General features: G+C 47.7%; 1 protein-coding gene across 1 annotated transcript in view; it reads left to right on the forward strand.

The window, feature by feature from the left end:
• The first annotated feature begins 592 nt into the window (after positions 1–592).
• Positions 593–21,812, forward strand: part of LOC118211351 (zinc finger E-box-binding homeobox 2-like) — a 58,478-nt gene continuing 37,258 nt past the window's right edge. The window contains exon 1 of the mRNA XM_035388507.1: positions 593–766. Coding sequence (XP_035244398.1) covers positions 709–766 — 58 coding nt within the window. The 5' untranslated portion in view covers positions 593–708. The remainder of the gene's footprint in view (positions 767–21,812) is intronic.

Consider the following 21,812-nt stretch of genomic DNA (forward strand, 5'->3'; position numbering starts at 1 on the left):
AATAATAAAGTAAAATAGTAGTAAAGTAGTAAAAAAAAAAATTAAAAAAAAGCTGATTTGTGGCCATTAGACTTTTGAAAATCTCTTACAAATACAGCATTACAAACTGTAAAAGTATGACAGTATCTACAATGAACTACAGCAAAGATGCAGAAATCGATCCAAATGAATTTGAGTAAATAATAGCATTACATTTCTGTGCACATTGATATACTAGTACAAAATACAAGACCAGTTTACACAACAACAAATTAGCCTTTAACCCAAGTTAAATCATTTGTTCCCACTCCCAGCTACATATACACCTTCCCTTGGGATAAAGAGCGATTTAAATCTAATCTAAAAATAAGTAGAAAGCGTCTTTTTTCATACGGGACCCATATTCAATGGGAATATCAACATCGTAGTTAAAACGTCAGAAGTTATAACGATTTAACCGATTTCGCCAAAACTCACGAAAGCAAATAGTTCACGCGCTGACTGGAGTCAGTGGTCCAGGTCTCGCCCTCGGACGGCCTGGTGTAACGGACAGGACCTGCCTCTGATGACATCACATCTCCACCCGCTCGGCGACGCGGGGTTTCGGCAGGACTCTCCCAGACACCCGCTGCGGGCAACGGCGATGTGGAGCACCTTCACAGTATCTCCTCTTACCCAAGCAGCCGAGACGAGCACCTTTATTCACGGACAAATACCACCGTCGGCGGGATGGCCGAGGAGAGCCGCGGAAAGAGACGGAAACAGGCGAACCCGAGGAGGAACCAAGGTAAGCAACTGCGCGGCTTCTCTCTCCGTTATGAAAGTAATAAAGGAACCGTAGAAAGAAATTTAATGATCCGACGAGATTGCTCTCTGTTTCTAAACCAAGTTGTTTTTTAAAGGCATGTTTAGCACAAACTGTTTTGACGTTTTCTCATCAGCACGTGCCCCGTGCACTTTAAGTCTCGTTGCTTAAGTGTTGTACAAGGAGCGATTCTGAATTTTACGAAGTTGTGCCCATGTGCGGGTGTTTGTTTGCAGAAGTAGCATAATTGTTGCTGCTCGTGAAAAGCTTCTGTGAAAATAATTATTTTAAAAAATTGATCAGAACACCAACGTTTATAAATAACGGTTCAATACGTAGCTTAGTTTACCGGAACCTTAGATTGGCTGATGCAAATGAACACGAAAGTGGTTTGAAGATTGCAGTTTTGCTGTTATGAAAGATGGACTTTGTGATAATGTGTGGCGTTTCCACGCACCGTGAGCAACTTTCCACATGCTCACAATTTAAATACTTTATAGTGAGTAGGCTGCGTGTCTTTATTAAAGGCCACGCAAAGACAGAAGAATGCGTGGGAAATTCATTGGTTTGTCGTCTTATCGGAACTGAAAATGGCGATAGATTTCTTATCACCGCATTAGCAGACGAGGGGAAATGCAAAATGACTACATTTCAAGTTTATTAATAATATTGACGTTATTATTCTGTGTAACAGGAGGGTGTCTGTCTTGAAAAGGATACGGCCGCTCACCTCACACAGTCAGCACAACTTCATTATTTTTTTATTAAAACCTGTAATTAAACTTATGTTTTCCATAACATCTTAAACGATGGCGAGTGCTATTCCTCTTAATCCGTCTCCAGATTTAAATAATTCTAATTAATTATCATTCGTACTAAGACTTTTAAAAACACCAGTTGCGACCAAAACACTAAAAAAACATGTCTGCTTTGGAGAATAGGCCGACCGTGCATTTGTTTTTATTCGTGTTAGAGAATATTACTTTGTGTAATATAGAGTAGAAGGAGACGGTGCCAAACTCAAGCCTTATGGGCTACCTTCAGAAAGTGTTTGGGGAAACTAATTACCAATAATCCACCCATAAATAATACATTGAGCGTCAGGACTACAGTTATGGCCTCGTTACATTTTTCTAAGGAAAACTTAGAACAGTGCTGCCAAATTAGCAGAGGTAAAGAGATAATTATTTGTGAACTGCACCATTCGACATTATTGACATTGGCTGTGAAATTAACTTCTAGATGTAAAAACACTGAGGGGACACTATTTTTATAGCTTAACCGAGAAGTACTTTCAAGAAATGAGCGCGAGCCTGCACACTCCAGGCGCCTTAGAAATGTGTGAAATGCGAATTTCACACAGTTGCCAATATCGAGGACACTCCTGGTTTAGCATACAGCCTGCACTTCTAAAACGTTTCTACTGCTACAGTGTGAAACTTGACCGTCTCAGTTTGAGGACCACTTTGAGTCAATACCTCGCCACCTGTAAAGAAAAAGGCCTAGGCCTACGATCTGCGCGTTCTGTGATCACAGATTCATGACGGACAGGTTTGATGCCGCAATGGACGCATTTACTTCCCCGAAACGTTTTCAGTACAACGGTTCGTCTGCAGCCGAGCTTACGATTCCAGCACGGGCAGAATAACAGGGAGCCGCACCAGAACACACTGAACACTGCAGTGTAAACGCATCCGTTCTATTATTTCTGCTGGCGTGAAAAACAAAACAACTAGGTTTTTTTGTTTCTTTTAGTGTTATTTTATTTCATTTTCTAATATTTTATTTGTTTATTTATTTTTTCAACTGAACCTGTTGCTTATTACCACGGTGGTGTCTGGGATGCTATGGTAATGTGACGCTTCAGGGATGAACATCCAGAACACTTGTTTTTTCTGTTCCCAAACACTTGGACAACCAATAGCAAGTGCTTAAGTACTCTCAGTTTGGATATCACTGTCAGTGTTAATAAACTCTGGCGGGGAACAGACGGCTGTGAAGCTCAAGGGTTATGAGGGCAGCCAACACATGCACTAACACGCACACACACACACACACACACACACACACACAGATGCATACACAACAAGCATGCTTACACACGCACATATGCATGCTCAATACAAAAAAACTTAACTGTAAAAACTGTTCAGCACCTTGGTCCATTCTCACCTGGAGTGAAAAAGAATTAAAGGTGATTGAAACGGGACTTAAAAGTCAGAATACGCTTTTTTAAAGTAATGAGCAATGCAGATCTTTTACCCCGAGTCTTAAAATCGTGCAAACTTTAGCTTCACGTCATAAGGAGATGCATGCATAGCAGCGACCTCAGGGCTAAAAGCACTTCCTCATTTCAGTGTCCTTGGTGTGGGGTCCTGACTGCATTAGACCCGAGAACTCTTCACACCCTGCGATCTCCACCCTGACACATAGCCCCATGCCCCTGACCCCCAGCGATCTCCACCCTGCCACAAAGCCCCATGCCCCCAGCGATCTCCACCCTGCCCCATGCCCCCAGCGATCTCCACCCAGCCACCCTGCCCCATGCCCCCAGCGTTCTCCACCCTGCCCCATGCCCCCAGCGATCTCCACCCAGCCACACAGCCCCATGCCCCTGACCCCCAGCGATCTCCACCCTGCCACCCAGCCCCATGCCCCCTGCGATCTCCACCCTGCCACCCAGCCCCATGCCCCTGACCCTCAATGATCCCCACCCTGCCCCATAGCCCCATGCCCCATGCCCCCAGCGATCTCCACCCTGCCACCCAGCCCCCCCCCCCTCCCCTCCCCCCTTAATCTGAAGAAAGTCTACACGTTTAAGGGATGGGAGCAAACTGTGAACTTCCTCTGTGAACCGGAAGCCTGTTCAGGAGTGCGGTGCGTCGGCGTCTGCATGACTGTGACAGAAGACGGGGCGCACCCTCCAGATCTGTGAAGTGGGCCCTTTTTAAAAAAATGAGCATGTTTTTGTTCAGCCCGATATTCAGCATATTTGTTTTTCGGCTGAGCGGAGCTCAGAGATGAGCGTGCGTCCGAATCGTTGCTGTGTTTCTGGAGGGGCCGAGCTGTTGGCACAGGAGGGCAGCGGTCTGGGGGTGTCCTATTGAGATTGGCTCAATGGTGGGCAGCCCCCAGCCCCAAACAACACTTTGGCCCTGGCATGGCTGGAATTCAGCACCACACCACAGACCCCATCCCCTCAGACCCTGTCCCCACAAACCCCATCCCCCCAGACCCTGTCCCCACAAACCCCATCCCCCCACACCCTGTCCCCCCAGACCCTGTCTCCCCAGACCCCGTCCCCCTAGACCCTGTCCCCACAAACCCCATCCCCCCAGACCCTGTCCCCCCTGACCCTGTCCCCACAAACCCTGTCCCCCCTGACCCTGTCCCCACAAACCCTGTCCCCCCTGACCCTGTCCCCCCTGATCCTGTCCCCACAAACCCTGTCCCCACAAACCCCATCCCCCCAGACCCTGTCCCCCCTGACCCTGTCCCCACAAACCCTGTCCCCCCTGACCCTGTCCCCACAAACCCTGTCCCCCCTGACCCTGTCCCCCCTGATCCTGTCCCCACAAACCCTGTCCCCACAGTGAAACCCATTGCTTTATTATGACATGCAACTCAACACCTGTGCTTTCACGACCAGCGACCACACTCACATTAAAAGCATCAGCACTGGAGCAGCAAAATGTCCGGTGTAGAAACAACTCGAATTATGTAATATCAGGGTGCATGAAGTCCAGCAGAGTACATTTGGTCCGTATCTTCTGAATATAAATTCTGATCGAGTTGATTTAACAATGGAAATAAAATGAATGCATCAAGTGCATGTAAATTTACTGGGCCTATAGAGCGAAATGTCAATGTGAAATGAACACACATTTTAACTCTATGGAGTACATGTGGTCTCGACTGGACTCAGGGAAACTGTTGAAATTTATTTAACACTGAGAATTTTTGACTTTTTTATATAACAAATTATGAAGGGATTGGCTATAACTCGGAAATATGAACAGTTAAATAACACCAAGTGTATTAATTGAATATTAAACCAAATTCCATAACATCTAAAATTATGTAAATGTAACCCACAACAAACAAACAGACCTGAGCCAAATAATAACTTTAAATACTTTTTTATATGTATTTAATTTTATTTAAATAAAATAAAGTTCCTGCAGGTCACTGACAACTTTAAAAGGAACATCTATTTTTCACCAAATGCTCTGAACAAAAATTCAGTGTTTAGTCATGTGATTGTGTGTTTGTTGAGAGAGCTCAGGGAACTGCAGGAGAGCTTTCAGATTGAACCGAATATTTAAAGTTGTGTTTCAGATATACATAGCGAATTGTTCAGTGTCTCTCCACCCCCGATGGATTGGCATTTTTACTGTGATAGAGCGCGTTTTAAGTCTCTGTTGTTTGAGCTGAATCACTCTTATCGAATGCCTCTGATCCAGAACCGCGTTCGGCGCTGACTGTGACTGAAACTGAACCACGGTGAAAGGACTAATGCTAACGCTAACTCGTCCCTGCGTCGTGTGTTTTCCCTCTGGTGTGTGTACACATATGCGATGCAGATGGAACCGACGGAGAGCGCGGCCGTCAGAGTGCCAAACGGTTCTTGGCAACGCGCGCGTTCCACCGAGCGCGGTTCTCTAATAGGGGCGCGCGGCGTATTTTCGAGAGGGCCGGACCCCGGATGAAACAGGGAGAGGTGCAGCGAAGCGAAAGCGTATCTGAGAGCGGGTTTGGAAGAGCGACCCGTCACGCGGCGACACGGGTCTTTCCCCCCCGCTGTTTCACGCGTTCCTCTCCGCCCCCCCACCCCCCCACCGCCTCCCCGCTGGATTCCGTGCGCCGCGCGCGCGTTAGCGGGGGCGAGAACGCCAGCGCGCTGGACGCAGGACGCCGCCGCGTCCGCCCGCGGGCTCAGATGAAACGGAGCGAACTTGGCGCGCGCGGGGGAGACAAGAAAGGGGTGAGATTGGAACTCCTGTCCCAACAGAGAAAGCGAACCGTCTTTCATTTTTCTCCAAAAACGCAGCGTTGATTAATAGCGAGTCTGTCCCTCGAATAAAAAGCTCCATGTTCGCAGATCTTTAGAGAAGCGGAGAAATTATTGCTTTTCATTGCTGGCAGATCGCAGGCAGCAAGTCGATTCGTGACACATGAGGACATGGACGGGATACGTCTTCAGGGGAACAAAGAGAATTAGGAAGGCTGCACAGATTAATCTGAAAAATTGTTGATTACTGTAGCTTGAGAGAAGTCTGCCATCTGACCTTTGGAAGGCCACTGTCTTTAAATATGATCAATCTGTGTTATCTTTCCCAAACTAAATTCATGCACCCAGGTACACACATACACACACACACACATATGCACACACATGCACACACACCCACACACGCATGCACACACACACACGCACACACATGCACACACACGCACGCACACACAGCAGTAGCAGCAGGAATGTGTAACATACATGTAACATGCATGAGAATGCGATTCCAGGACACATGGTGACACAGTGTTACTGGCTCTTGGAAAAAGTATGAGCAGGAAGTGGTGAGCTACGTGCAAAAGTTATAAGAGTAAAAAATCAAGCTGGTTAAGGTCAGTTTTCAACCATAAAAGTGACAAACACTTGCAAACTGCGATTAGTTTTTTGCTCCAACATGAAACGGATTTGCGTAAATTTACTGAACTAAGTGAAAATCTGTTGTTCTTTCTTCCCATCTCTGTTTTATCTCTCCTGCTTTCTCTGTCCCTGTCTCTCTCTTTCTTTTTCTCTCCCTCGTTCTTTCTCAATCTTTTTCTCTCTGTCACTCTTTCTCTCTCTCTCTGTCTCTCGCCCTCTTTTTTCTCTTTCTCTCACTCTCTCTAGTTCTCATTTTCCTGCCTCTTTTCAAGTGCCAATTTATTGAAACTTGTTTCCCCTTTTCTTCTTTCTCCTTCATTGATTTCCAAACCCCAGCCTTTGTGTGCAGCTGGGGACCAGCTGTGAGCCTGGCTGTGTGTCCTGCTTTGGCACAGTGCTGTCACAGTGGGCAGGGAGAGCGGGGGGGAGAGATAGAGAGAGAGGGAGAGATGGAGAGAAGGAGAGAGGGGAAGAGAGAGAGAGTCAGAGGGAGAGAGAGGGGGGAAGGAGAGAGAGAGAGAGGGGGGGAGGGGAGGGAGAGAGGGAGTGAGATGGGATCAGTGTTACAGTGTGCATAGAGGGGATCAGTGTTAAAGTGTTACAGAAAGGGGATCAGTGTTACGGTGTTACAGAGAGGGGATCAGTGTTAAAGTGTGCAGAGAGGGGATCAGTGTTACAGTGTTACAGAGAGGGGATCAGTGTTACAGTGTGCAGAGAGGGGATCAGTGTTACAGAGAGGGGATCAGTGGTATAGTGTGCAGAGAGGGGATCAGTGTTATAGTGTGCAGAGAGGGGATCAGTGTTACAGTGTTACAGAGAGGGGATCAGTGTTATAGTGTGCAGAGAGGGGATCAGTGTTAAAGTGTTACAGAAAGGGGATCAGTGTTACGGTGTTACAGAGAGGGGATCAGTGTTAAAGTGTGCAGAGAGGGGATCAGTGTTACAGTGTTACAGAGAGGGGATCAGTGTTACAGTGTGCAGAGAGGGGATCAGTGTTACAGTGTTACAGAGAGGGGATCATTGTTACAGTATTACAGAGAGGGGATCAGTGTTACAGTGTGCAGAGAGGGGATCAGTGTTACAGTGTTACAGAGAGGGGATCAGTGTTATAGTGTTACAGAGAGGGGATCATTGTTACAGTGTTACAAAGAGGGGATCAGGGTTACAGTGTGCAGAGAGAGGATCAGTGTTACAGGTAGGGGATCAGGGTTACAGTGTTACAGAGAGGGGATCAGGGTTACAGTGTTACAGAGAGGGGATCATTGTTACAGTGTTACAGAGAGGGGATCAGTGTTACACTGTGCAGAGCAGGAATCAGTGTTACAGAGAAGGGATCAGTGTTACAGGTAGGGGATCAGTGTTACAGTGTGCAGAGAGGGGATCAGTGTTACAGAGAGGGGATCAGGGTTACAGTGTTACAGAGAGGGGATCAGTGTTACAGTGTGCAGAGAGGGGATCAGTGTTACAGAGAGGGGATCAGGGTTACAGTGTGCAGAGAAGGGATCAGTGTTACAGAGAGGGGATCAGGGTTACAGTGTTACAGAGAGGGGATCAGTGTTACAGAGAGGGGATCAGTGTTAAAGTGTGCAGAGAGAGGATCAGTGTTACATTGTTACAGGGAGGGTATCAGTGTTACAGAGAGGGGATCAGTGTTACAGAGAGGGAATCAGTGTTACAGTGTGCAAATAGGGCATCAGTGTTACAGTGTTACAGAGGGGGGGGTGCTTTGGGTGAAGGCAGTGAGTCAGAGGCAGAGGCTCCAGAGTTTATTAACAGCTCTGACCGCACAACACAACACAGACGCCACACTGAGTGGAACGGGGGAGGGAGGGAGGGATAGAGAGGGTGGTGACAGGATTGGTGACAGTAAAAGATTTTAACAAGAGAGACAAAGAGAGATGGGAGGAGGAGAAAGAGATTTTAATGAGAGAGAGAAATAGAGATGGGAGGAGGAGAAAGAGATTTTAACGAGAGAGAGAGAAATAGAGATGGGAGGAGGAGAAAGAGAAGAAACGGAGGGTTTAGAGCCGTGGTGAAAGAGCAGGAGGCAGGCCAGGTCCAGCATCTGAGCCTGTGCAGGACAGACAAGAACAGTTAAAATTCCCGGAAGTGTTCTTGACACGCCCATTTTACCGAGGATGCGTCGGTTGGTAACTTGTATGAACTTGACAATACAAATATCCCAGCATTCATTGCACAATCGCAGACGAGACCACTGAACTATGGACGAGATGGGCCAATTTCACAATTATTTTTTTGTTTTCTCATCTCACTAATAAATATTAAGAAAATATTTCTAAGAATGATAATGATTTGAGAAATATGTTATAATAACTGTATTTCAGCTCATTTTAACCATACAGCATATAACTAAAAACATTTAATTCAGCTGTAATTCAGAGTTTCATCTGTTATCTTAGAGACCAACTCATAGCCAGAGGATAGTATTACGTGTTAGCTGACCCAAATGAAACTTCTTTAGTTTTCATTTCACTAATAAATGTGACTAAAATCTTCCAAGAACGAAAATGAGGCGAGAAAATAGCTGCATTTTAACTCATTTAAATACAGCTTCTTTGAGTAAGTATCGGCTCGTAGCCAGTACTAGCCTCTGTTGTAGCGAGGGGTGCATCAACAGAGGCAAGCGGAGTTGTGTGCTGTAGCAAATTCTGACTTGAAGTTGTTAGTTGATACAGAGAGCAATTTTAAATGATTAGAATGGCTCGGCTAACTTGTTGATGCTTGGTTGGCTGCATCAAGTTAGCCAAGCCTGCCCTTGTTGCTGAAATCGCTAGGTAGATTTTTGTTAGTATAGAAAGCAATTGCGAATTAAGCAACCGATATGTATTAACTAGCTAGAGAAGAGGATAAAAGAGACGTTTTGTTCACTTTCATATTTTAAGTAGCCTACAATTAACGCCAGTTTACAATTTAAATAAAACTATACCCCCAAACCAATGTAAAGCAGCCTTTGTGAAAGAAACTAGAATACACCGAGGACAGTGACAGTCAGGTAGCGTAACCACACGTCACAAGCACGCATGGGATCTCAAATACATATAACAGCCTTCTCTCTGTCCTTGTGAGCTTGCAAGTGTTCAGTCTTCGGTCTTGGTAAATGGTAAATGGACTGCATTTATATAGCGCTTTTATCCAAAGCGCTTTACAATTGATGCCTCTCATTCGCCAGAGCAGTTAGGGGTTAGGGGTTAGGTGTCTTGCTCAAGGACACTTCGACATGCCCAGGGCGGGGTTTGAACCGGCAACCCTCCGACTGCCAGACAATCGGTCTTACCTCCTGAGCTATGTCGCCCCTAGTCTTCCACAAGAATGGACTTTACAAGATCTCAAGTCCGGAGTTTGCGTTCTTGGTATTGAGAAACACCCCAGGTGTGTGTCCACACTAAATCTCACAGAAGCCTGACACACCAGGTATGTGTCCACACTAAATCTCACAGAAGCCTGACACACCAGGTGTGTGTCCACACTAAATCTCACAGAAGCCTGACACACCAGGTGTATGTCCACACTAAATCTCACAGAAGCCTGACACACCAGGTCTGTGGCCACACTAAATCTCACAGAAGCCTGACACACCAGGTGTGTGTCCACACTAAATCTCACAGAAGCCTGACACACCAGGTGCGTGTCCACACTAAATCTCACAGATGGAAGCGAGATTGGGAGATTAGGCTCTGTTTGAGGTCCTCAAGTGGCCTGTGGTTTCGCAAAAGGAATCCTCCTCATTTAAAAAAACAGTTTTCCTTAATTGTCAGTAATTATCAAATTGAAATCTAAATGACATGTGGTGAGCTATCTTCTAATTATCCAAAGAAAATTGCCCAAACACACATATATATATATCTATAAAACATACACTAGCACACACACACACGCGCGCACACACTCACACAAATACACACTCATACATCTACAAAACACATGCACACACGCACGCACATATAGACACACACACACACACAAATACACACTCATACATCTACAAAACACATGCACACACACACACACACATACACACGCACACATGCATGCACACATACACAAATACACACTCGTACATCTACAAAACACATGCACACACACACACATACGCACACACACACACACAAATACACGCTCATACATCTACAAAACACATGCACACACACACACACACACACACATACACACGCACGCATGCATGCACACACATACACAAATACACACTCATACATCTACAGGACACATCCACACACACACACACACATACACACACACACACACACACACACACACATACACAGATACGCGCACACACATAGACACACACACAGGCACGCACACACACAGATACACGCACGCATGCCCAAAATTGAAACGACTGGTTGCCAGTCCCAGATGGTGACCGCAAACTTCACCTCCGTGCTTTATTTGCTGAGCTTGTGCCAGTGTTTGCTGGAGAGGGCTCCCTCGTTTGAGGCTGAACTATAGGAGGGACTGGCTGACTTTTCTGCTGTCAAAAGTGCTGTTTCGTTTGCCCCAGTTCCTCTGCGTATCGGTGTCGACGGCCCATGTGAGCTCGAGTAATCGAGCTCCACTGTGTCTCGCAGCTGCCTGACTGCAGAAGCCGCTTAGCCGCGTGATGCCACAGCCAGCCGGCTCTCAGTGTAGCTAGCATAGCGTCCCCCTGAACCGCGGAAATCACCAGGCCTGCTCTGCGAATGTTTTTGATCATTCTTTTTGCTCAGAAACTCACGAGTATCCGTATGCTGCTCTATTTGCTGTTTCCATAGTTATTATTACTATTAGAATTATAGGTTTTTTGTGTTTGTTTTGTTTAGTTCTAAATGAATCCATTACATTACATTACATTACAGGCATTTAGCAGACGCTCTTATCCAGAGCGACTTACACAACTTTTTTTTACATAGCACTTTACATTGTATCCATTTACAGCTGGATATATACTGAAGCAATGCAGGTTAAGTACCTTGCTCAAGGGTACAACGGCAGTGTCCTTACCCGGGAATCGAACCTGGTTACAAGCCCAGTTCCTTACCCACTGTGCCACACTCCGTCCATTAAAGTTTATAAAATCGGTAGAGGCGTATAATTGTTGATGAATATTTCATTGGAGCGAGCGCCCTGGCAGTGCCTCGTCTGTGTGGAAGAAAGGTCATGTGTGGGTTTGAGGCAGATAAGAAGGTGAGTCTCTCCTCTTTTACTCAGCCTGTACCTGAGATCAGTGGTACCACCTGGAGCCATCCTGTCCACCCCTCCTCCAACCCACCCCCCCCCTCCCTACCCCCACCCCCCGCCCCCCCTCCCCGCCACCCCCCCTCAGAACATTCCAGAAGCAGGATGCGTGCGCTCTAGGTCACCTCGCGCTCATAGGCCTCTGGTCACGAGGGAGGACGAGGAAGCCTTTCGGGGTGAAATCTCTCCGGGTCTGCGTCCAATCGCGATTAGAGCGGCCCTTTTCTGGCAGCCGCTGCCCCCGGCCGTAGCGCTTAGCGTATGGGCTGGCGAGTATGAGCCGATCCCTGGGCGTCTGCCAGCCTGCACTATCCTGTATATATATATATGTGTGTGTTTCAGTATTTCCTTTGAGGTGTGATTACCTTTTGCCACACTGTAAACGGTGTGATACTCGTGGTGAGTTAAATTGGTCTGGTTTGTTCTGTTTGAGCGTAGCTTCCTATGCGAAGGTGGCAAACAGGATCCTTGAGGTCAGTCTATTTCGTGTGTATCAGACAGGAAGTGACAGGGGGATCTAATCCGAGGCAGGAAGTGACGGGGGGACGGGGGGGGGGACGGGGGGGGGGGGTGTCTAATCGCGACATTGGCCCGTTCAGACACTTCCCCAAACCCGCGCTATCATGCGTTAGCGTCCACTCAGCGCAGATAAGCGCCCCTTTGGGGGAGCTGCACATCGTAACGCTGTGCATTGTTTTTAAACGCGCAGTATTAAATACACTGCCCTGTCAGCAAGCTGCTCGTTATCTTCAGGGTTCAGGTGCGTGTTCTATTTTTTTTTTTTATTAATCTGATGCCGTCACCTTGCCCACTCTCTTCGTGCCTGTTGGGGGTTGGTCTGAGTCATGGTCTGTTTGGGGAATCCCATCCCTCCCACCACTACGCAGGCCCTTTAATCTTTGTGCTGATCTCTGTAACCTGCAGATCTGGGCCGAAGAACAATGATTTTTATTACTCAAATATGAAATATTGCAAAATACTTGCTGATTGCTCACAGATTTGAAAAATCAGTGTATCCCAACAGTCAGAAAATAAGTCTTCTGTGACTCCTGTGATAGTATTTGTGTTGTTGAGAGTTCTATTCTAAGACACACAGTGCAGACCATAAGTATTTGGACGGTGACACAATTGTTGTTGTTTTGGTTCTGCACTCCAGCACATTGGATTTGAAATTAAACGGCATGAGCTTAAAATGCTAATTGGCGGCTTTGAGTTGTGGGTGTTCCCGTCCATACTGGGTGATCAGTGTTTGGATTACAGCCCTCCCCATACATAGCCTCTTCATTTTAGGGGGTAAAAAGAAATGTGGCTGCTCAGCAGTTTCTTAGCCAGCTGTGTGTCTTTGCATCATTGGTTCACGCATAAGAACGCTAACAAAAGGTCTAGAGTTGGTTCTAGGTGTTGCATTTGCATTCAGAATCTGTTGCTGTTGCCTTTTAGCATGAGGATCAAAGAAGTGTCACTGGCAGTAAAGCAGGCCATCATGAGGCTGACAAATCGGACTAAATCAATCAGCCAAAACTCTGGGTGCATCACAATCAACTGTTTGGTACATTCTTAAGAAGCAAGAATGTTTTGGTTAGCTCAGCTATAGCAAACGCCCCGGTAGACCACATAAGACCACTGCAGTGGATGACCAAGCAATACTTTCAATTGCGAAGAAAAACCCCCTTTCAACTGTCGAACAGATCAAGAACACTCTCCAGGATGTGGACATAGATGTGTCAAAGCCGAACTTAAAGAGAAGACTACCCCAGTGTAATGTCAGATATAGGATTCACCACAAGATGGAAACCACGGGGAAACCTCAAGAACAGAATGGCCAGAGTAGTTAGAGTTTGCTAAAAAAGTACATTTGAATAACTGTAGAGTTCCTCCAGAACAAAGTCTGTCTTATGGACAGATGAGATGAGTATTAACCTGTACCAAACTTGTGAAACAGGGTGGAGATAATGTTATGGCTTGGGCATATATGGCTGCCACTGGAACTGGCTCACTTGTCTTTATTGGTGATGTGACTGCTGACAGCAGCAGCAGGACGAATTCTCCAGTGAACAGAAGCATGCTATCTGCCTAGATCCAGTCACATGCCTCGAAACCCACTGAACAGCGTCTCACCATGAAGCAGCACAGTGACCCAGAATGCATTGCTAAAGAAACCAAGGGGTTTTTCGGAGTCAGAACGCGACTGCAGCGGGATGACATCACACGACGGCGGGTGACATCGTACAGTTCCCACGCTCCTCTGTGCTCTTCAGTGATTGGCGCTGTGCGCTGTGCATAGAAAGCGCTCAGCGAGTGAAGCTCTTACGTGTCTGAGCTGGGGACAGTTCGTGACTGTAGTTCACGCCGTAGCTGTTCCCCTCCAGGTGGTGTTGACCGCGGCGTGTGCTGGTCTGCACGGTTTCCTTTCTGTCGGCAACAAATTTAGGCCTTGGAAATGAGGTGTGTGGGAAAACCCGGAGTGCCCTATGACCCTCAGGACTGGGGTCTGACACCCCTCACTTAACTGTATTGCCACTCACTAACTGCTTACAGTCTGCAGTCCTATAGTCTAATGCTTCTCAAATTCTGTCCTGGGGTACCCCTGTGTATGCTGGTTTTTGGTCCTGGGGTACCCCTGTGTGTGCTAGTTCTCGTCCCTGGGGGACCCCTGTGTATGCTGGTTTTGGTCCTGGGGGATTCCTGTGTATGCTGGTTTTCATTCCTGGGGTATCCCTGTGTATGCTTGTTTTCATTCCTGGGGTATCCCTGTGCATGCTGGTTTCAGTCCTGGGGTATCCCTGTGTATGCTGGTTTCAGTCCAGGAGTACCCCTGTGTATGCTGGTTTCAGTCCTGGGGTATCCCTGTGTATGCTGGTTTCAGTCCAGGAGTACCCCTGTGTGTGCCGGTTTTGGTCCTGGGGTATCCCTGTGTGTGCCGGTTTTGGTCCTGGGGTACCCCTGTGTGTGCCGGTTTCGGCCCTGGGGAACCCCTGTGTGTGCCGGTTTCGGTCCTGGGGTATCCCTGTGTGTGCCGGTTTCGGTCCTGGGGGACCCCTGTGTCAGTGCTTCTGTCCTTGAGGGCCAGGTTTGAGTATCCCTGCTCTAGATTCGGGGGCCACAGTGTGCACATCTTTCTGCTGTTAACGTTCAGGTGGAACCAGAACCTGGCCACACTGTGGGGACTCCAGGCTTGCGTGAACACACTTCGAGGGGCCCAGGTTCGGCGCGGTCCCCGTGAGGACAGGGGGGGGGTCAGACCGGCCCCGCGTGCGGGTTTGGAACGCCGAAGAGCCGGAGCTCGGGAGCGGGCGCTGGAGAGGGGGAAGCGCCGGCAGCCGCCAGCTCTCCCGCCATCGGCCCAGCCGTGGAAGTTCTGCCAGCGGGCGGGGCCTGCGGAAAGACGCCGATTTAATCTCCTGGTCCGCCCCCCCCGTGAGGCTGGGAAGATGGAAGCGGAAGCGGCCCTCCTGAGATCTGGCCAGGCGGCGGTAATCCAGCGGGACATCCTGTGGTCCCGGGCCCGCTCTCCAATGTTTCGCTCGGTCACGCTCCGGGTCCTTTTCCGTACACAGCGCTGCGTCCGCGTACACAAACAGGACGGCGTCTCCGTCTCTGGCTCCGTCCGAGGGAGCGGTTTCGCGCTCGGGGCCAGTTTCAGAGCCGCACGCCGGGGCCAGTGAGCCGGTCCGCGGCGACGCCGCCGTCCCTGGGTTCGATTTTTTTCGGTTTCGTCCGGGGAGGCCGCACGGAGCCGGGGGAGAACCTCGGCCTCGCACGCCCCTCCCGCCATACGCCTCTCTCTCTCCCTCGGGCGGGGAGTGAACAGCGCCCTGCGGCGCGGCAAACCTCCGCCGTGAAAAATGTCTACCGACCAATCACATCAGCTCCGCGCACTGCGCACCTCTGTCAGAGGTGAAGGTAGCCATTCGAACATGAACTCTGCACACTGTATATGCTCCCGAATAACGTGAAGTCGTTAACAGCATGAAAGTAATGTTTTGAGCCTGTTGGGTTTTCATCAGTCTGATTGAGACGGCACTTCCTGGTGTTAATAAATTCACATTGTTCAGGAGCGTATACAGTGTGTGGACTCTTCCTTTTCACTCAGTCCATTTTCCATTTCAGCACCCGTCTGAGTTTATGATGGGGGCCGATTCAAAGCCCTGACCCCGATTCAAAGCCCTGACCCTTGCCTACACTGCCGCCAACAGGACAGCCCCCATCTACTTGCAGGACATGACTCAATTCTATGTGCCTGCTCGACCACTCCGCTCTGCAGCAGCAGGGCGTCTTGTAACCCCTCCCACCCGCCCAAAGGGATCACAGAGCTTCTCCACCCTAGCTCCCCAGTGGTGGAACGAACTCCCCGTCCCTCTCCGAACCTCCCCCTCACTATCCATCTTCCGCCGTGGCCTGAAGACTCATCTCTTCAGACTATACCTAGAATAACCACCACCATGCTGTGTATATATATACATATACATATTAAAAAAAAAAAAATACCCTTTTTTCCTTGTCACTTGTTACATGTTGCCCCATCCCTGCATTTCTTGGTAAATTGTATTTGTCCTAATACTCTAGCTTAATCTTCTGCCTAGTTTGGCTTTGCAGATGTTAGACCAGGATAGTGTTCATTGTTCTCAGCTAGAAATAGCTGTACAAAATAAGTAATTGTACCTTACTGAACCCGTGTTCAGCAGTTGTCTACGATCATGAAAATGCACTTCTTGTACGTCGCTCTGGATAAAAGCGTCTGCCAAATGAATGTAATGTAATGTAAATGTAATGTAATGCGGGGCCTGTGGAATTTGGGTGGGGCCTGTGGAATGGGGGCAGGGCCTGTGGGATGGGGGTGGCGCCTGTGGAACGAGGCCAGAGCCTGTGGAACATGGGTGGGTCCTGTGGAATGGGGGTGGGGCCTGTGGAATGGGGGCAGGGCCTGTGGGATGGGGTGGGGCCTGTGGAACGAGGCCAGAGCCTGTGGAATGGGGGCGGGGCCTGTTTAATGGCGGCTGGGCCTGTGGAATGGGGGTGGGGCCTGTGGAACGAGGCCAGAGCCTGTGGAACATGGGTGGGGCCTGTGGGATGGGGGCGGGGCCTGTGTAACGGGGCGGGGCCTGTGAAACGTGGGCGTAGCCTGTGGGGTGTGGGCGGGGTTTGTGGAACGTGGTGATGTAAGGTCGTTTCCCACACTGCCGGTCTCATGCCCTTTGGCGGAGAAAGAGCAGAGTCATGTTCCGGGCATCTCACAGACAGCCAGGGGAACCGCAGGTCGAGTGTAGGAAGTTAATTACGTTAATTACGAGTAATAACAGAACTGCGGTCGAAGATGCAGTCTCTCCGTCGTTCAAGCGCTGATTGGCTAGTAGGTGTGAGAACGCGTGGAGCTCAGATCCCTCATCCCTGGGTACGAGCGGTGGGGGAGTAAGGGGGGGGGGGGGGGGGGGGGGGCAGTCCTCCACCCCCAGCCTGTGCTGTCACCACCCTTCCACTCCCCCCCCCCCCCCCCCCCAAGTGCCTTAGTTCCACTGACGCCACACACTTCTTCCAGTCCCGCACGCTCCCCCCCCCCCCCCCCCCCCCCCCCCAAAACCACTTCAAACAGGGCCATCAAAGACTCGTGGCCAACGTACCTTCTGCTTCAACTTACTGCTGTTCTAATCCCACTCACAAGGCCAGTTTTCCTCTTGTGATATACATCAAAAGACCCTCTTAAATTCAACTTTGCTTTTTATAAACCCTCCTCTTTTCTCGTTGGGTTTATGTTTTATTCTCGTACTGTTTAGTTCCCTGTTTCTGCAGAGAGGATGTTGGTCCAGTGGCACACACACACTCACACACACACACACGCGCAGACACTTACACACACAACGGCACACATGTACACACACACACACACACTTACACAGACAACGGCACACATGCATACACACACACATGCCCACACACACACCGTGCGACTGTTCGACTGGGTTACATTCCGTGGGGGTGGGGGGGGGGGGTGGTTTTTAAAACATTCAAAGGAATGCGTTAAATTGTTTCTTTAATCGTTTCACATTGTAAATCTGTTGTTTTTTGCCGTGAGTTCTTTTGCCATTCGCTCACACAACCGTAGAGAGAGAAGGAAGTGGCTTACTGCTCATCCTGTACTTTCCCAGCAGAAAATCAAGTCGACTACATTTCTACACTCTAGAGGTACCTGCAGTTATTAGTCCATGGTCATGTTCAGCTGAATGAGTTTATAAGAAGGCACTGGCAGAGGTGCGTTCAAGTTCAGCGAACAGAGGTGAACGTTCGTGGCAAACATGTTTTCTTTGAACAGTTAAATTTGAGTTACCAACGTTCCAAATTGTTTGCATTAAACATAAACAGACATGGCGACGAGAGCGTTTGTACCCACAGCCGCTTCTGTGATCATCGATGATAAAAAAATAAACAGTAGTTAGCTAGCGAACAATAATAACATTGGCTAGCGTTAGCAATAACATTATTGAAAAAACTGATCACACTTAACGGCATCTTCACTTGAAATACCCATCTGGGAACATTTTCCTCAGTCCAGCATCCATTTTTGTTCGCCGCAAACTACCTTTTCAGACCGTTCGCTTATGCTTGCAAACGTTCACGGTGAACACAAAGCTAACGTAAAAAAGTTTGAAATAGTTTGCAAACGTTTGCGAACGTTCGCCTTGTTCGCTGAACTTGAACGCACCTCTGTTTGCGTTCTGTCAAGGGTTAATACACGTCCAAGTCAATCAGAGAATTCCAGTTTGCGCCTAACTGGTAGCGATGCTAAGCATTCACTGTCTGTCTGAGCGATGCTTTAATGGCAGGAAACATGGTGCACGTTCTGAAACAGGTGAGACTGACACAGTTTGTCGTTTTTACATATAAAATACCAAAGTATATACTTCAGTGTAGCTTTCCTAAAGCACGTTTGCCAGTTCGCTGACCATAATAGTGCTTTTACAATTTGGGGACCCCTAACACAGGCTGCAGTTAGGGGCCCTAATTAGAGCAGGGAGCAGGGCTGCAGTTAGGGGCCCTAATTAGAGCAGGGAGCAGGGCTGCAGTTAGGGGCCCCTAATTAGAACAGGGAGCAGGGCTGCAGTTAGGGGCCCCTAATTAGGGCAGGGAGCAGGGCTGCAGTTAGGGGCCCTAATTAGAACAGGGAGCAGGGCTGCAGTTAGGGGCCCCTAATTAGAGCAGGGAACAGAGCTGCAGTTAGGGGCCCTAATTAGAACAGGGAACAGGGCTGCAGTTAGGGGCCCCTAATTAGAACAGGGAACAGGGCTGCAGTTAGGGGCCCCTAATTAGGGCAGGGGGCAGGCTGCTCAGACCTTACCTTGGGTCGCTGGATTCTTCTGCTTTTTTATTGAGAGTTAAAGGGTCTGAACCTGAACATTCAGAGCCTTAATGGCCCCCAGCGCATGGTCAGCTCTACGCTTACTAAGCCTGATTAATCAGTTATGCGGTTATGGGTCCAAAAAGCTCAAACATGGCTGGTACTGCAGGTCCCCAACCCTGCTGCATGAAACGGCAGATCTGCTGGGTTCAGATCCGGGTGCAGTGCAATAAGAATCCAGGAGGTGGCGCCTAGTCTGTTTGCAACAGGAGTGGGTGTGCGCAGAAACGGCAGGATTCGTGAGTTAGAGCACAACGTGGCCTGCGCATGGCCACTGAAAATAGATCAGCCAATCAGAGGGGAAGTGAGAGGGGGTCAAAGGATTACTCTGTAGCGAAAGAGGCCGCACCAGAGTCTGATATTCAGCTGCAGTATCCAGGAAGAGTAACTACAGGTGACTGATTTTAGTGGCAATACTCCACCGGTAACAGAGGGCTGCCCAGCCCTGTTCCTGGAGATCTACCATCCTGGAGGTTTACACTCCAACCCTAACAAAGCACACCTCACTCAACAGCCAGAGATCTGATTGAGCTGAAAATTAGTGGAGTCACATGTGCCAAATTGGATTTGCAATGAAAGCCTACAGGACGGTAGATCTCCAGGAACTGGGTGCAGTCCTGCTGTAACCTAATATTAAAGGCCCTTGATTATATAGATGCCTCGTTCCAAAGCCCAGTCGAATTCTTGTGGCACGCACAGTGAGGGACTGAAGGAGATGTGCAGCTAACTAAATAACTTTTAAAAATGTTTTTATGTTGTAGAAAGTTGTGTTCTAATTTTGTAGGGTCACAAACATTACATATTGTTATTTATACTACATTATACATTAATAAGAAACCCCGTTTTCCTATGTTAAAATGGAAGTGCTATCTGAAACTATTTACAAATGAAGCTGGAAAGTTGTGGTTTGTTTAAAAAACAAAAAGTTTCTACAGTGTTATGAGCTGCCCCCAACCAAATCACAACATTACACAAATGTACTGAAAACTTTTTTTTATTTTTATTTAAAAAGTTGCAAGAACTTCAATAGACCTGAGCAATTTGTTTGTGTTTTGCATGACAATAATAATAATAATAATAACAATAACAATGATATGTTTATTAACCAAAACAACAATGATATTATTATTATGAATATTATTCTTATTATTATTATTATTATTATTATTATTATTATTAATTGTTGTTGTTGTTGTTATTATTATTATTATTATTATTGTTGTTGTTGTTGTTGTTATTATTATTATTATTATTATTATTATTATTAATAATAATAATAATAATAATAATAATAAATAATAATAATAAATAATAATAATAATAATAATAATAATAATAATAGGCCACTACAGGTCTCAGAAAGCAGAGGTCGCGCGCAGGAGCCGTTAGGTCACATGCGCATAGGATGCGAAAAACGGGCGAAGTGTCGGTAGGCCGTCGGACGGGAGGAAGGGAGGATCTCTGCTGCTCATTTTGGGGGAAGTACCCGCACAAACGCCCGCCCTGGGTGACTCACATACGCATCCCAGCTGTCCCTACACCCCCTCCCCCCCCCCCGCCCCCCACCACCCCCTGCAGTGCCGGGAAGGCCCCTGTTTACCAGGTACACATTTACATGCACACACACACACCGTCAGCTTACAGTAAGTGCAGAGCGCGAGCGCAGCATCCAGCAACTTACTGTCAGACTGACTGAGCGAAGAAGCGTTGTGACGATGCTCTTTTTTTACAAAGCGTGGTCACCAGCGCACGGATTATTCAGCCCAGCGTGGAGTAAACGGGGGTAAAATGTGTTGACTGTACTTCCTCTGAAAGTATCTTTCCTCGTAACACCAAATGGGGAATTCAAGGCGAAAACTGTCCCTTTCGCGTGTGTAATGACTAGCCTTTTTTACTCAGTGGAGGTTCTTCTTCAGCCATACACCTCTGTTTTTTCCTGTGTTATCACTAAAAGTTCATTTATACGGAAGAGTTTTTTTTAAGACATAATTAGCTTACTGTTGAAGGCTCCTGGCATATTTGTAATGGCATAAAACAGATGTATCAAAGCACAACCTAGAAGTCGCAAACCGAGAATAACGAACACGGGGTTCTCTTTAAAAAACAGTTGGCTGAAATAGATCTGCTATTTAGCGATTCCTATTAAAACTTCAAAACTTTTTTGTGTTCCATGAAATTGTTTTAATATTCAAGAGCCGTCATTGTGTGGTTTGAGCACATGCACAACATAAAGACCCACATCAGAGAACTCGAAGACGCAGCAACATTTTCATGTGACAAAAAAAGAAATGAAAAAAACGAATTTTGAGGGAAACTGCACGGGGGTATTTATAGAGCGGTGTGGGAGAACGTGAACTGACACGACGTTAGTGAACTCGAGCTTGGGTTTTTTATTCACAGCGCGGTGCCTGCGTGGGTCCCTCCGTACCAGCTGTAGCATTCCAGGCCGGCCCGAATCCAGGGGTACAGGATAACGCGCCGTTTTCAGATCCTACAAACTAAACTATCCCATCTGCTGGCGGATATGAATTTCGTCTTTTGCCACCTGTAAACATTTAAGAATAGATACGTCCCGTCCTGTATTCGTAGCATAAATAACACAAGAGGTATAGTATGTTTCTGTTGTCTGAGGTGACAGAAGCTTTAAAATAGTACCATGACGTGAGCGAGGCCTGCGTCTGCGTGCGCGGGCCGGCGGCGGTAACCCCTTTATTTAAGAACAATGCAGAAAA

This window comes from Anguilla anguilla, chromosome 13, assembly GCF_013347855.1.
Source record: "Anguilla anguilla isolate fAngAng1 chromosome 13, fAngAng1.pri, whole genome shotgun sequence".
Lineage (NCBI taxonomy): Eukaryota > Metazoa > Chordata > Actinopteri > Anguilliformes > Anguillidae > Anguilla > Anguilla anguilla.